General features: G+C 42.4%; 2 protein-coding genes and 1 long non-coding RNA gene across 5 annotated transcripts; 2 read left to right on the forward strand and 1 right to left on the reverse strand.

Moving 5' to 3' along the window:
* Positions 1-359: 359 nt before the first annotated feature.
* LOC114786674 (uncharacterized) lies at positions 360-10,028 on the forward strand. Its single transcript, XR_003749227.1, has 3 exons — positions 360-376; positions 1,618-1,715; positions 9,994-10,028. It is a non-coding gene; the product is annotated as an uncharacterized LOC114786674 (long non-coding RNA).
* On the reverse strand, positions 6,862-8,867 carry LOC114786673 (myelin and lymphocyte protein-like). Its single transcript, XM_028973973.1, has 4 exons — positions 8,712-8,867; positions 8,243-8,410; positions 7,482-7,610; positions 6,862-7,318 (listed from the first exon to the last, which is right to left on the reverse strand). The coding sequence occupies exons 1-4, from the start codon at positions 8,799-8,801 to the stop codon at positions 7,244-7,246; spliced, it is 462 nt and encodes a 153-aa protein (XP_028829806.1). The 5' UTR covers positions 8,802-8,867; the 3' UTR covers positions 6,862-7,243.
* A 1,554-nt stretch (positions 10,029-11,582) lies between the features above and the next one.
* pgap4 (post-GPI attachment to proteins GalNAc transferase 4) lies at positions 11,583-13,882 on the forward strand. Of its 3 annotated transcripts, none has more exons than XM_028974135.1 (3): positions 11,583-11,620; positions 11,886-11,953; positions 12,055-13,882. In XM_028974135.1, exon 3 carries the CDS (start codon positions 12,133-12,135, stop codon positions 13,315-13,317), a length of 1,185 nt encoding a protein of 394 aa, XP_028829968.1. In that variant the 5' UTR covers positions 11,583-11,620; positions 11,886-11,953; positions 12,055-12,132; the 3' UTR covers positions 13,318-13,882. The 3 variants fall into 3 exon arrangements, with proteins under 3 accessions (XP_028829968.1, XP_028829970.1, XP_028829969.1); XM_028974136.1 differs by lacking the exon at positions 11,583-11,620 and adding an exon at positions 11,623-11,757; XM_028974137.1 differs by lacking the exon at positions 11,886-11,953 and having other exon boundaries at positions 11,585-11,620.
* Positions 13,883-14,366: the final 484 nt, after the last annotated feature.

Here is a 14,366-nt window from a genome sequence, read left to right on the forward strand (position 1 = left end):
GAATTTTTTGTTAATATTTTGCCTAGTTTTTGTACTCATGTCAATAGAACTAACCTCTCAGACATCAGTCATTGGGCATTGTATTTTATTGTCACTGTTCTTAATACTAAACTAAACAGCTAATATGTGGCAGCAAGTTGTCTTATAAATAATAAAAGTATGGTGTTGGCAAAGTTCAGGGGGTTCCAGAAGGGTGAGATAAGGGACAGCACATGCACTCTGGTGTTTATAATTGACAGCTCTCCAGTGAAGCACTGATACAAAAAAAATGATTAGGACAGGGAATAGCTGTAGCTGTCACCTTAGGGAGGAGGAGAGGGTGACAGTGAAGATAATGAGATGGCAGCAATGAAGATAATGAGATGGTGAACACAATGTGAGTGGATATCAAATGCATTTACTGTATGACAAATGACCTGAAGTCTTTTATGCAGAACATTTTCTGATTTCTCTATTTGTCTGGATCATTAACATGATTGAGTAGTTATTTCCATAGTATTGGGTAGACCAGCATTGGTCAATCTTATTTGTCCTGGAGACCGATCATGTCACACTTTGGAGCTGCCGGGTCCTGCATAAATAACACCCCCATCCATACATCCGTATAGATAGATAGTATTACTATTACTATTATTTTTATTATATTTATTATTATGGGAGATGCCTCTGTATGTCGGTATCATTTGATGGATGCTGAAACTACATGGGGGCGGGGAGGGGCGTGCAGAGGCAAAAGCACTGAGATCAGACCTGACGTGAGTGAAACTGGATTAGTGTAGAAGCGAAGCTGCACAAACCGGCAGAAACCCTGTCACAGACGGCACCAGTACGCAGACCATAGTTTGAGAAATGCTGGACTAGACTCTCCCTTCAGTCATATCATAATTTAAAATGCCTTGTTAAATGCCTTATTAAATGCCCCAGTCTTGTTTTCATTGTACACTTGCCTGCAGAGCTTGGCTTCGAGCTGTAATTGGGCCTAAAAAGTCAGGTCTGACCCGGCCCGAGCTCGAAAGAATCCAAATCGACCCGACAAGAACAGCTTTTTAAAAATCTTTCTTTCCACTTGCCATAAGCGCTAGTCTAAGAGGGAAAGAAAATGTATGGGGAACTGATTGGGTTTAAGACATCTCTCTCACATCAATTAAAATGCATCACCTGTCAATGCTGGCTGAGAATTGCAAATCATGTGAACATTTTATAAAAAATTTACATGTGCAAGACATATAAAAATGTACAAGCAGATTCATACGGACAGGATAGATACTATAGACCAGACGTTTGCTAACATGGTCTGATTTCATTAAGACATATTTAAAATTAACAAAATAATGGAATGATGGAATCAAGCTATATTATTAACAAAATGTTTCTCAAAGACATCCAATCTGATATCCAATCTGGTTGAGTTGAAGCTATTTTGCTAATAGGAAAATAATAGCAAAAACTGCAGTCTGTAGATGCCTAAAAAGACTTTTACAGCTTTACTTGATGCTGTAAATGTGGTTGACACTGTCACGCCCAACAACAAGCCTGAGTATTAAGGTCAGTGTCTGTTTCCCCACAGACTGGTTGTTGCAGTTTTATGAGTCTTTTGTCTATATGTGTGTCGTACAGGATCGTGGGTGTTTCCTGGACTGCTCGTCTGCCAATGATCTCATCCCTTTCAAAGGCGGAGGAGCTTGACAAGTGGGCAGCCCAGAGAGGATGGCAAGGTGGCTTGGTTATTCATTCATCCTCTGTCCAAAATAAACTTTGTAAAAATATTAAATAAAAACTAAATGTAATTTACAATTGAAATAGGACTGCAAAAGCACTGCAAAGCTTTGCAGACACGCAGCATGGCAAACTCACTTCCTATCTTCAGAAAGCGCCGCACTGCTATCTGTGAAGCTCCCAAAGACCAAACCATGGCACAAATCATTTGAGAAAAGGCTGATTTGATTATATATATTTCATATTATTTGGGAGCAGGACAAAAACACGGACAAAAAAATTACACCAAACAATGGATCTGTCTTTATCTATTCTTTATCCTTTTCCCTGTGTTACATTTGATGAATGCGGATGGCTTGTGAATGAATGGAGAATTGACAACAGGTCTCACAATATCTGAAGATGAAGATGTAAATGCAGCTGTAATTCCTATATTCAGTTACAATTTAATTTTTTTTTAAATCTATGTACTCTTTGTACCCAATCTCAGTGTTAGTTAGATAAGCACTTATATTAACATGCGGCAGTTTTGAGACAAATTTACTCTGGTTTAACCTTGGTTAACCTCTGCAGTTACTGTTATAGATTGGCTAACACCTTCCTCTCAGGGGAAAGGAGAATGGAAATGTAATATATAACCTTAGTTCAAGGGTCTCTGTGGAAAAAATCACATTAAATGGATAGAGGTTGAGGTTAATTACACTTGAGGGATATTCCACTTCAAGCTGAGATGTTGACATTTCCAATAAAACATCATTGGATCATTGGCTGTCCTTTTACCTCTGGATGAACTGCATGGCTCTAGGGGCAGTGGTGGCATAATTGGAAGGTTGCCGGTTTGAATCCCGAACAGCCAATGTACCACCGAAGTCCCCTTGATCAAAGCACCGTCCCCACACACTGCTTCCCGGGCGTCTGTCATGGCTGCCCACTGTCACCAAGGGTGATGGTTAAATAAAGAGGACTTTCACTTCACATCTCGCTGTCTCAGAAAACATAAAAAGTCTCACATCCCACCTGACTTAAATCAACTGCTGCCATCAGGCAGTGTCACATGTGACACACCACAGCACAGCACATGTTGACACAACTAAATGTGTCCCCTGCTTTTAACCATCACCCTTGGTTAGCAGAGGGCAGCCATGACAAGTGCCTGGGGAGCAGTGTGTGGGGACGGTGCTTTGCTCAGTGGCACCTCGGTGGCACCTTGGCAGCTCAGGATTTGGGGCAGTGGTGGCCTAGCGGTTAAGAAATTGGCCCCGTAATCAGAAGGTTGCCGCTTAGAATCCAGATGTTCTTTAGGTTGAAAGTGAAGTGATTGTCACATGTGATACACAGCAGCACAGCACACGATGCACATAGTGAAATTTGTCCTCTGCATTTAACCCATCACCCTGAGTGAGCAGTGGGCAGCCATGACCGGCGCCCGGGGAGCAGTGTGTGGGGACGGTACTTTGCTCAGTGGCACCTCAGTGGCACCTTAGCGGATCGGGATTTGAACCGGCAACCTTCTGATTACGGGGCCGCTTCCTTAACCGCTAGGCCACCACTGCTCCCGCTGCTTAGACTGCTGCTTAGACTGCTGGGTTCCAGGTGAGATGGGAGGTCATGGGCTGTGCTGTCTGGCTGTAGTTGCTTATGAATCAGTGGTAGAAATTGTCACATGCTATAAATTGCTGGTGTACAAAGATAGGGACAGGCCATATGGCCGGTGAGGATGTAGAGGGGCAGATGATACAGATGTACTGCTCCATGGTGGCCTGCTCAGGTCGTGACAGGGATTACAGATGGCCCTTGGGGAAAGGCAGGCTCTTCGCTCTTCTTTAGCTCTTTGCCCGAAAACCCAAACAACTATTTCCTATGTTAATTCGGCTCCCTTAATCTGCACCTGCTGCTGAATAAATATCTCCCTGTCAGGGTCAGGGCAGCTTGACTCTCTCATTGACTCCTTCCCCAACCCAAGGACACTTAGACACACACACATATACACACGCACTGATATGCACTCACCATGCCTCCGTCTGCTTCGTACCCCCCTGGCGTGAACTGGTGGGTCTGTGTGAGCACGATTTGGCTGCAGAACCAGTCTGATGCTTGTTTATGTGGGACTATATCCACCGTCCATTTTCCCAGATATCCCCTATCTTCCTTACCTTTCATATGGGGTGGAGTTGGGAAGACAGAGATGGGGTGTCTGTAATGTAAATAATAATAGTTTTTGAACTCAAAAGATCCTTTGTCTTCGCTTGTTATTATAGCTCTACACGGCATCTTCAAAGAAGGGAGGTTGAATGAGCTTGGAATATTGCAGCAATGTGGACGCATACTGTGAGGCTGAATATTAATTACTGACCTGGACGTGCACATGTTTGTTTTTCCTGCAGATGGCGCGCTAGTGTTAACACCTATGGTCTTGGAGTTTGGATTGATGACAAACTGAGTCTGAACCATCACGTTGCTGTGATCTCCAGATCCTGCAGGTTCACTCGTTACAACATTCGCAAGATTAGGCCTTTTCTTTTACAACAGGCTACGCAGCTCCTCGTCCATGCAATGGTCATCTCTAAACTCCAATATTGTAACTCTGGAGCCTCTGCAGTCATCATAAAACCCCTCCAGATTGTCCAAAATGTGGCAGCCCACCTCATCTTCAACTAGCTGAAACACACCCATGTCACGCCTCTTCTCACCTCTCTCCGCTGGCTCCCGGTAGCTGCTCGCATTGAGTTTAAATCCTTGAAGTGCACCCTCTTATATCAACACACTACTAGCCAGCTACACTTCTGCACGACCCTCTCAGATCTGCAAATGAAATGAGACTGAAAATTCCCTCTTCACGGGGTCTCCGATCCCAATCTACTCTGTTCTCCTTTGTTGTCCCTGGCTGGTGGAACAACTTGCCCTGCTCCATTCGACTAGCCGAGACTACCACCACCTTTAAGAAGAAGTTGAAAACCCACTTGTTTAAAAAGTATTTCAGACGAGTCTAACACTAACACACAATTGCATGCACCACTAAAAATAAAAAAAATAAAACATTCCGTAAAGCACTTAACAATTCCCTAGCATGTTCTATTCCTGACAAGTTAAGCCTTATCAGGGCTCTCAGTTTTGTAACTCAAAATCGAAAACCAAATGTGAATAGCTGCTGTCTTCTTCTTCTACAGTAAGTTGCTTTGGATAAAAATGTCTGCCAAGGAAAGTAAAGTAAAGAAAGAAAATATGTTGACGGCAGCAGATTCGTCCATTTCAGAAATAATCTCCCAAATGAGACACAAAGCGCTGGATAAAAGTCAGATAAAATGAAACAAAACAATTGTTTGTGTAAATTGTTTATTAAAATTTTAAAATGAACATTTTAGGAATGGTATTTATGTTTAACGCTGTCGAGGCATTAACGGACAACCTCTGCCTGTGATTAAGTCATTTAAATTCCAAGGGTCTGCCATTACTGCCATCCTGATATGGGATCAGCATATCAACTCTTGAGTGTGTTTGTGTGCGTGCATGCATGTGTGTGTGTGCGGCGCGAGTGGTGCAAGCCCTTCGTCATTTCCGGACTTACCTGTATGGCCCTCGGTTCCGGTTGAGGACAGACCATGCCTTGCTCACCTGGCTCCTGGGGTTCTGCTGCCTGGAATGACAACTCGCTCGATGGATAGAGGCCCTCCAGGAGTATGATTTTGATATCCAGCACCGACCGGGTAAGCTGCACTGCCACATAGATGCGCTCGCCCACCGGCCCTGTGAAGCTTTACTGTGTCGGAGAAGCGAGAAGGCCGCTGTCGCAGCGGGTAATATGGTGGATGACTATAATGTGCTCGAGGTGCTGGATCACATCTGCCTGAAGCCAAGCCAAGAACAGGATCTGGTGCTGCAGCGAGCACACAAATGGGTCAGAGCACAGTGGAGACTGGACTAGGTGGAAGCGTCCACCCTGAGACCAAGGTGCTGAACTCCCAGTTCGAGTCTCTAGAGATCCAAAATGGATTATTACTCCAACATTGGATTGCTCCAGGGAACCAATGAATTACCTGCCAATTGGAAGGACCAGTACATGGGCACACTGGGGCTGGGCATTTTGCCGTGGCCAAGACGGTGAGCAGGCTACGGGATTTTTATTGGCCGTGCTGCTGCAGGACACATGTGACACCTGTACGCCGACAAAGGGACCAAGTGGGCGCTCGCACATTTCTATCGCAGGCATGCCCATGGAAGAAGTTGGTGTGGCCATCTTAGGGCCGTTTCCACAGACTGATGCCAGGAACCACAACATTCTGGTGGCCATGGATTATTTTACAAAGTGGCCAGAAACGTACGCGCTTCCGGATCAGAGCACAACCACCACGGCAAAAACGTTTGTGGAAGAGTTCTTTTGCCGGTTGGGTGCACCACAAGAAGAACTCCACAGTGACCAGGGGAGGAACTTGGAGGCGCAGGTGTTTGCGGAGGTGTCCCAGCGGCTTGGCATCATCAAGACCCGTGGAGCGGTTTAACCAGACGCTCACCACACAGCTCGGCATCCTCACTGGGCAGCACCAGAGGGACTGGGACAGCATTTGCCCCTGGTGTTATGTGCATACAGGTCTGCAGAACAAGAGACCACCTGCTGTACACCGGCCTGATGTTTGGGAGGGAAATTAGAACGCCAGTGGGCCTGGTTTTACTGCCTCTGCCAGAAAAATGGGCAGACGGCAAAATTGGCCAGGCACAATCTCAGAAGTTGTGTACCAGGTGATGCCAGAAAGCTGTGGTCTTACATCGTGACCAGCTGGCTCCCTACCACCCTCATGGAGAACGGACTGAGAACACTATATCCGCCGACATCACCCGTGCGTGGAGAACCGGGGCGAGGCCCCTCAGCAGGACCTAAGTGTGACTCGGCCACGGCGGTTAGACAGACCTCCGCCTGTTGGATTATTCCATGACATCATCATGCAGTGTTTGTGCTCTGCCTTGAATGGTATTTGGTTTTCTCCTCTTCTGTACCCAATAAAGATATAGCTTCATATCACACTTCAAGGTAGATTTATGAAAAATGGGTCCGAGAACTCATTAGTGCAACCAGTATAAACAAGTTTAGCGCCCTCTGTTGTGGAATAAGTTGCCACAGCCTATTTTAATGAAATGAAATACACACACCAGTAATTGTTCAGGTAATTTAATATAAGAATTCAGTCAGTACTGTAGATGTAATAGATACCAAAACAGAACATTGTGTTACAGATTAGAGTTACAAGTTTACGTCAGTGATAGTCAACCTAATCAAAATGTTCAGTAATACAATAATGAAAAAAATGTTAGTTGATAAGTATGTGTGTGAAGAAGGTTAACAATCTGCTCACTTAAGAGAATAGTACATACTGGGATTAGAAGTTAATATGAAGAGAAAGGGAGGAGGCGTTTGTCCAGTTCTGTTACACAATGCTTTCATTTGCTCTAATGTGCGGTATGCAGTGTCATGTCCCATGACAAACCCAAAAACACACACACACACATGACTTTAATTTAAAGACAGGCAAAGCATTTAGAAGGACTTCCACCTAATTGCTGAGAAAACGGTGTGGACAAAGTAGAGGAGTGTTGTAATGTAGGCAAAGACCTGGAAAAACACAAATTAATTTAAAAAAATGATTTCTTTTCAGACACAGCACAAATAGAAAGTTCAGTAAACTGGCTTGAATGATCAATTTCAATGTTAAAACAACTATTTTAAATTAGACAGACAATTAGAAGAGAATTCAACAAAAGAAAATATAACATACCACTGCAGAGATATCCATCTGGTAATATACCAACGTAGCATTATAATTACTCATGAAGAGAGTAACTTCAGCCAGAGGGACTGATGCACCTAGGTAGAGGACTGTGGCAATGAAGTGGTAAAATACATCCTAGACGAAGAAACAAAAATCATAAAAAATAATGAAATATTGCACACCAACACATCCCATTAATGTTCAAAATTAAATCAATTTCAATCTCTCACAGAGTAAGGGAGTTGCACCTATTGAGATTGAAAGCATAGGCTATATAAATGCTGGGCCATGGTTCACCCAGGTCCAACTGCAATGAAATATATTTATCAAACCTACTTATAACTAGCTAGCCTTTCTTCTCACATACATCAGTAAGCCATCTCATGATTTTGTCACTGGATTCTCTAAGGGTGGTAGTAGCCTAGTGGGTAACACACTCGCCTATGAACCAGAAGACCCAGGTTCAAATCCCACTTAATACCATTGTGTCCCTGAGCAAGCCACTTAACCCTGAGTGTCCCCAGAGGGGGACTCTCCCTGTAGGGCGTCTGGTAAATGCTGTAAATGTAAATGTAATCATACCAGAAAACTCTGAACCCCTCAAGACCTGCTGTTTTTGAGATCTCTATTATGATCATCTATCAGTCAAAGATGCTTTTAAACTGATATTAAGTTCACCTGTGTTATTCAATCCATGGATTCTACTATTTTATATAAATTAGTATAATGGTTATTTATGAAATAACATTTTGAAAGAATAGACTTACCGCAGCAGCCCAGGCGTAACGATCATTATGTGAGCCACAAAGGAAAACGAACATCCAGATGAATGTCATAATAAAACAGAAGATAGACACTGCCATCACCCATGCCTGGGGATTGACTGGATATATATATGTGCATGCAACCAGAATCCAGACAAGACCTCCGAAGACCTGATGGAGAGGACACTGTATGTTTTATCTGCAGAAGGATGAGGAAAATCTATACCGTACTCTGACTCGGGGAAAGTAACATGAAGTCTATGCATAATGTACAATTATATAAAGGTGCTTTTAAAATAAAGATTATAAAATAGTTCATATGACTAAGGCTCTGTCTTTTGTCATTCCTGCTATGAAAAATATATATATTTCAACACATTTTCCACATTATAGTGGACCAAAATTCAATATTCATTTTCAAAAATCAATACAGAAAGGTGGAAAAAATGCTATTAGAGTGAGGAAAACTTACAAGCTCTGGTAGATAGAGTATGTCCGGCAGTGATGCACATATGGCAAACCCACTTGGTAAACGTGGCCTGTATCCTGCACTTGGGTCCATGACTACACCTGATCTGCACTTGTCTTACAATGAGCAAGACATTACAGATGCAGGGTTTAAACTAAGGGTCATGACTTGAAAAACCAGCTTGCCCATCTTTATCATTCTTTTTCAAGACACACCCCCGGAACATTACAAACATGAATCATTTTTTTAATAATTTAAGTTAGGACTGTGTTTCAAACCATTTTCTATTAAACTAAAGATAATCATCATCATCTTCAACTGGGTTTTTTTGCAGTTTCACCAAGTAAACTGCACCCTGTTGTAGGACTGACAGAAGATTCCAACAAAACATCACTGTTTCATTTAAAATCTTAAAGTAAAAGTAGATTTACTGCTGAACTGTTATACATTATGTGACTCTATGAACAGTTATTTACTGTTGCTGAGATTAAAAGCATTTCTGAAATGACACATAACATGCAACCTCACCCAACTAAAAAGGCATGTCCAAATTCTGAAGGCTTAAGTGTAATAATCTTGTTTTTTAACAAAAGCAAGTCACTCCCATGGCATGTCCCTGTAGTGAGGGACAAGTTTTAAAGAACCAGTTAAACCAGAACCAGCATTTAGGAAAGCAGTGCACATTTTGCCTATTCACTGTACCAACTGATTTTGGTAGTACTGTAGTACAGTGCCATCAATATTCAACAGCCCATGTTTCTCTTCTACCTGATCTGGGAGCATACAAATGGATACACACAAGTCAGAGAGAATCTGTGCTATGACCAAAGCAACTGTAAAAATGAATATAGAGGTTGAACAAGCAATGGCGCTTGTGTTCAACAAGGTGAAAACAGACAAGAAATAAAGGGAACCAAAGTCTTTGTAAAGGGTCAAGGTTAGAAAGAAACAGGTGACAAATTCAACCCAAAAGCAAATGGTGCCATCTTAAAAAGCATTTCTTCAGTGAGTAGTAATTTTATTCAATATACACCTATGCCCTAAAATTCCTCAAAGAACAGCCTCCCTGGAAAGAAATATGCAGTTTTTTAAATCAATATACAGGCTGCAAGCTCTCTCACACTCGTGTCTCTTGTGACTTGTCCATCGCTGTAGGTATGTATGTATGTGTACTGGCAAAATTAAAGTGTTTACTGTCTGTTATTTTGTATTTCAGTATTAAATCACTAAGTTATGCACCTTTGCCTCATGCTTTCTCTCCATGTTCATTTGGTCTCCCCTGCAGCTGTACTATGGGCACCAGCTGTACCCAAAGCACCATGTGCTTGTGCTTAAAGAAGGCTTTCAGGACAGAGAACACCAGGAATGCAGCAGGACCAGTTGGCATCTCTGGGTAGGCCCTTAACATGTGGCAATTTCCACATGATTGAAACAGTCATTACTATTCTTTACAATAACAAACCGTCTTCTTTCAAATATAACAAAAGAAGTGCAGAGAAGGTTTGCCAGCTTGAGGAGTGAGCTAACAGTATAAAATGAGCTGTACTATTGATCTTCTTCATTGTATCCAACATAGGTAATTATAGTAATAAATATCATCAACTTAGTCTGTATAATATAAATTTCATATAAATTTTGTAATTTGTTTTTACATTCTGTAACACTGTAGTACTGTGCCATCAATAAAAATGTATTCAATAGCCCATGTTCCTGTTCTACCTGATCTGGCTGCATACTAATGAATACACACAAGTCAGAGAGAATCTGTGCTATGACCAAAGCAAGTGTCAAACTTTAATATAGAGGTTGAACAAGCAATGGTGCTTGTTCAACAAGGTGAGAGAAATAAAAGAGAACCAAAGTCGATGTAAAGGGTGAAGGTTAGACAAGAAACAGGTGACAAATTCAACAAAAAAAAGCAAATGGTGCCATCTGGTGGCTACAGACTTGTCAGTGCCTGGATGTGATTAAGTGCCTGATATCCAGATATCTGGAGGAAGACACACAAACATCTAACAATCTATTGGATGGAGGTATATGTATAAACCAGCTACATTCCATCCAGGATTTGCCTCCCTGGAGGTTATTAATCAGATACCCTTATCCAGAGCGACTTGTTACAGGCACAGTCCCCCCTGGAGACACTTAGGGTTAAGGGTCTTGCTCAAGGACACAATGGTACTTACCTGGGACTTTGTGGTTGGGTGTTTTACATCCTTGTCAGTGTCAGTGTGATCTTACCTACACTTGGGACTGTATAAGAGCTCTAGATACATTTTTATATATCTATGATTATGAACGACCAGGTTGATGCTTTTTGGCAATGAGTGTATTTTGTACCTTTAGAATCTGGTTGCCATGCTGAGGTTAATTAAACAAATAATAAAAGCTATGATAGTGAGGTCACACTGCAAATATTGCCCTACAACAGATAGTTAAATGACAATATTTAAAAGAGATAGAAATTTGTGGCCGAACTACAGTAGGGATCATTGTATTTTATTTAAACTTGATCTTACAATTCAAAGTTTAAATTAACTAGTTCCAGCATTTCATCCCCGTTATCCTGCCAGAGCACAAAGCTCATCTGATAAACTGCTAGATCACATTCCAAATAATATTTTAAGTAAATTGTATTAAATTAGCACAGTACTGGTTACTGAACACAGCTGGCCCAATTTCATAAAAATCTGTATAATATTATGGTCTGCGTCTACCCGATGACAGGATGAACGGTATTTGAGGGTGTGGCTGTATAGTCCTCTAACACTTTACACTGCAGTTGTAGCGAGCCACATGCAGTACATTTTAATGGGCCAATTTTATCGGTGTACTACGGTAGACATTCATTTTACCGTAAATTCCCTACAAAATGCAGTTATGATGGCGACGCAGGGAATTGAAAAGTTGCGGTGAGAGATGCAGCGAAACTAAACATGTAATATGTTGACGGATATTTGTGGAAGTAGATTTAGCTCGTTTCGATTCATATTGATTATACACCTTTACATCGTGTCGTTGTTTAGTGTGGGAAGTGATCCAGAACCCGGTAAATAGCAACCCGCTTTGTGAAAGCTGCTTCTAACCAGGATTTAAAAATAATTGTCCGATGTCGGAATCACCTGCGATTTAACCTACGTTATATCAACCTAAATGCAACATTTTCCTGTAAAATAGTTCCAGTCTGACTCCACGGTCCAGCCCTTCCGGGTGCAGTTCCTACTGGTATTAATAAGCTGCGTAAGGTGAAGAAATACTATGAAATTGTTCTATTTCACCGTTTAAATCTATTGTTGTGATCTCTTCCTTTTACTAATCTTTAATGTGTATCTGCTTTCCCCCCCAGATGTGATCTCGGACCAGCTTTATGAGATTATTAAAGAACGGACACTACTGTTGGACTTCTAATTAATTTACTGCACACATGTTTCGTTGTAAATCGTGTTTCAGTCGCCATTTACCATGGTACAGCCCAGTCACGCAGGGACTGGTCCTCTGTGTGCTGACGTTCGGGGTCGTGCTCCCTTTATGCTGCAACCATCTTCTGTACTCTTATTACTTTCTGAAGGTCTTGTACCTGGACTCCATGAGCGAACGCACTTTACAGGACAGTTACGAGCGAGGACAGGACGCCCTGCGTTTCTGGCAAGACTTTGCGTACAGAAAAGCCTCCGCCGTCACCATAACAACGTCACCCAAGGTACCAGAACTTTTAGTCACCGTGGTCACCACGAGACGGACTGAAGGCGAGGACTCTCACTATCTGCTCCAGGTCATGCAGCGGTTGACATCCCTGCTTGGAACCTGTGGAGAAAGACCTTGTGCGGAGATAATCATATGCGACGTTGAAAGCGGTCACCTGGAAAATGTAGATGCTGCGCTGCTGGAAAACCAGTTCCTGGTGGTGAGGCGCACCCCAGAAGAGCGCTGGAAGAGTAGAGGTCACCTGAACACGTTTGAGAGAGAGAAGAAGGATTACGTGTTCTGCCTGCGCAAAGGTTGGGAGCTTCGCAGGCCGCAAAATGTGGTGGTCCTGGAAGACGATGCCTTGCCCAGGCTGGACTTCTTTGCTGTGATCAAGGACCTGCTTTCACGGTCGTTTGCCAGGCAAACCCTGTACGTGAAGCTCTACCATCCGGAACGCCTGCAGAGGTACTGGAACCCGGAGCCATATCGAATCCTGGAATGGATTGGCCTGGGTTTAGTTGGGGCCACCGTCATCTTGGCTGTGCTATCCTGCTTTTCGTCAGGCTATTTCTCCCCAGTCTGCTTCCTCTTTTTCACTCTCTACGTCATGGTCACTGTGGAGCTTGCCGGTAGGCATTACCTGCTCGAGGTTCGCCGCATCTCCCCGCAGCTCTACACCGTCTCCCCGGCCACCGAGTGCTGCACACCTGCCATACTTTACCCGGGGAATTCCTCTATCCGCACAGCAAAGTACCTGGATCAGGAGTTTTGTTTCAATGGCAATGCCAAAGACACGGTGATGCATAAAATTGCCCGAACCACTCGTGGGGAGAGGGCACATAGTGTAGAGCCCAACTTGATTTCACACATTGGCGCATACTCCTCAGTCAGGCCCAACCCTGCTCGGCCCAAACTTCTCTAATGTAGCATTTAATGCTGTAAACTTCAAATTCCTCAGTCCTGCTGGACCCACAGAGAAAGATTCCACCTGTCCTGGACTCTACGTTCCAGCTTGTATGTACCTGCATGGATGTATGAATGTATATACATAATTACCCACACGTGCCTTAATGTAGCATTCAATTTTTCTTTGATTTTACATTTCATCTGGGCCATCATTTCTTTGAACTTTGAACTTAATTTGAAGTGTGTAATAGCTACACAAATCTAATAACATGTATAATGTGTGTGAAAAGGTCGGAAGAGCGTGATGTTAACAGTTCAATTTTCCCCTAGATATAAATCTATATTGATATTATCTGTACTCACAAAATGGCTCCTGTTTATAAATCTTTTTTTTTTCATTTGCTATGCTGATGATGATTATTATAAATGTGGTTCAGAAGTAATATGGTGAATTGAAACAGGGAATACATCAACTTAATAACACCTGACAGATACAACCAGGAGAAAATGTTCAATTTTCTGTTTTGTAAATTAATGTTTGGACTGTCATCTTTAAATTAATAAAAAAAAAATTCTCCATGTTTCAGAAGGAATGATCTGAAAGTAGCAAATATGTGTATATTTTAAAATGGTTGGTCTTTGGAAAGTTATTTGCTTATACATTTACATTTAAGGGATTTGGCAGATGCCCTTATCCAGAGCGACTTACAACGTGCTTTCAAGTTACCATCGATGAAGTGTTCAATTCTGGTTCACTATGACCCCAACCATGAATACAATCTTTTTATTCATGCTGTTGTAGTTTCTATGCATAAGTCAGACAATAAGAAGGTTACAAGTTAATCTAAATATTCTCTAAAGAGGAAGGTCTTGAGCTGCCGTTTGAAAGTGCTCAGTGACTGAGATGTTCTGACCTCAAGGGGAAGTTCATTCCACCACCGAGGGACCAGGCGAGCTGTACTGGAGGCTCGGAGTATACGAGGTGCAGTGCGAGGTGTAACAAGGATTATTGTTGTTTTTTAACGTTTTCTTTTTAAAAATCCTTCTGGTCAGTCTGCAGCTTGT

This window comes from Denticeps clupeoides, chromosome 3 (assembly GCF_900700375.1).
Source record: "Denticeps clupeoides chromosome 3, fDenClu1.1, whole genome shotgun sequence".
NCBI classification, from domain to species: Eukaryota; Metazoa; Chordata; class Actinopteri; order Clupeiformes; family Denticipitidae; genus Denticeps; species Denticeps clupeoides.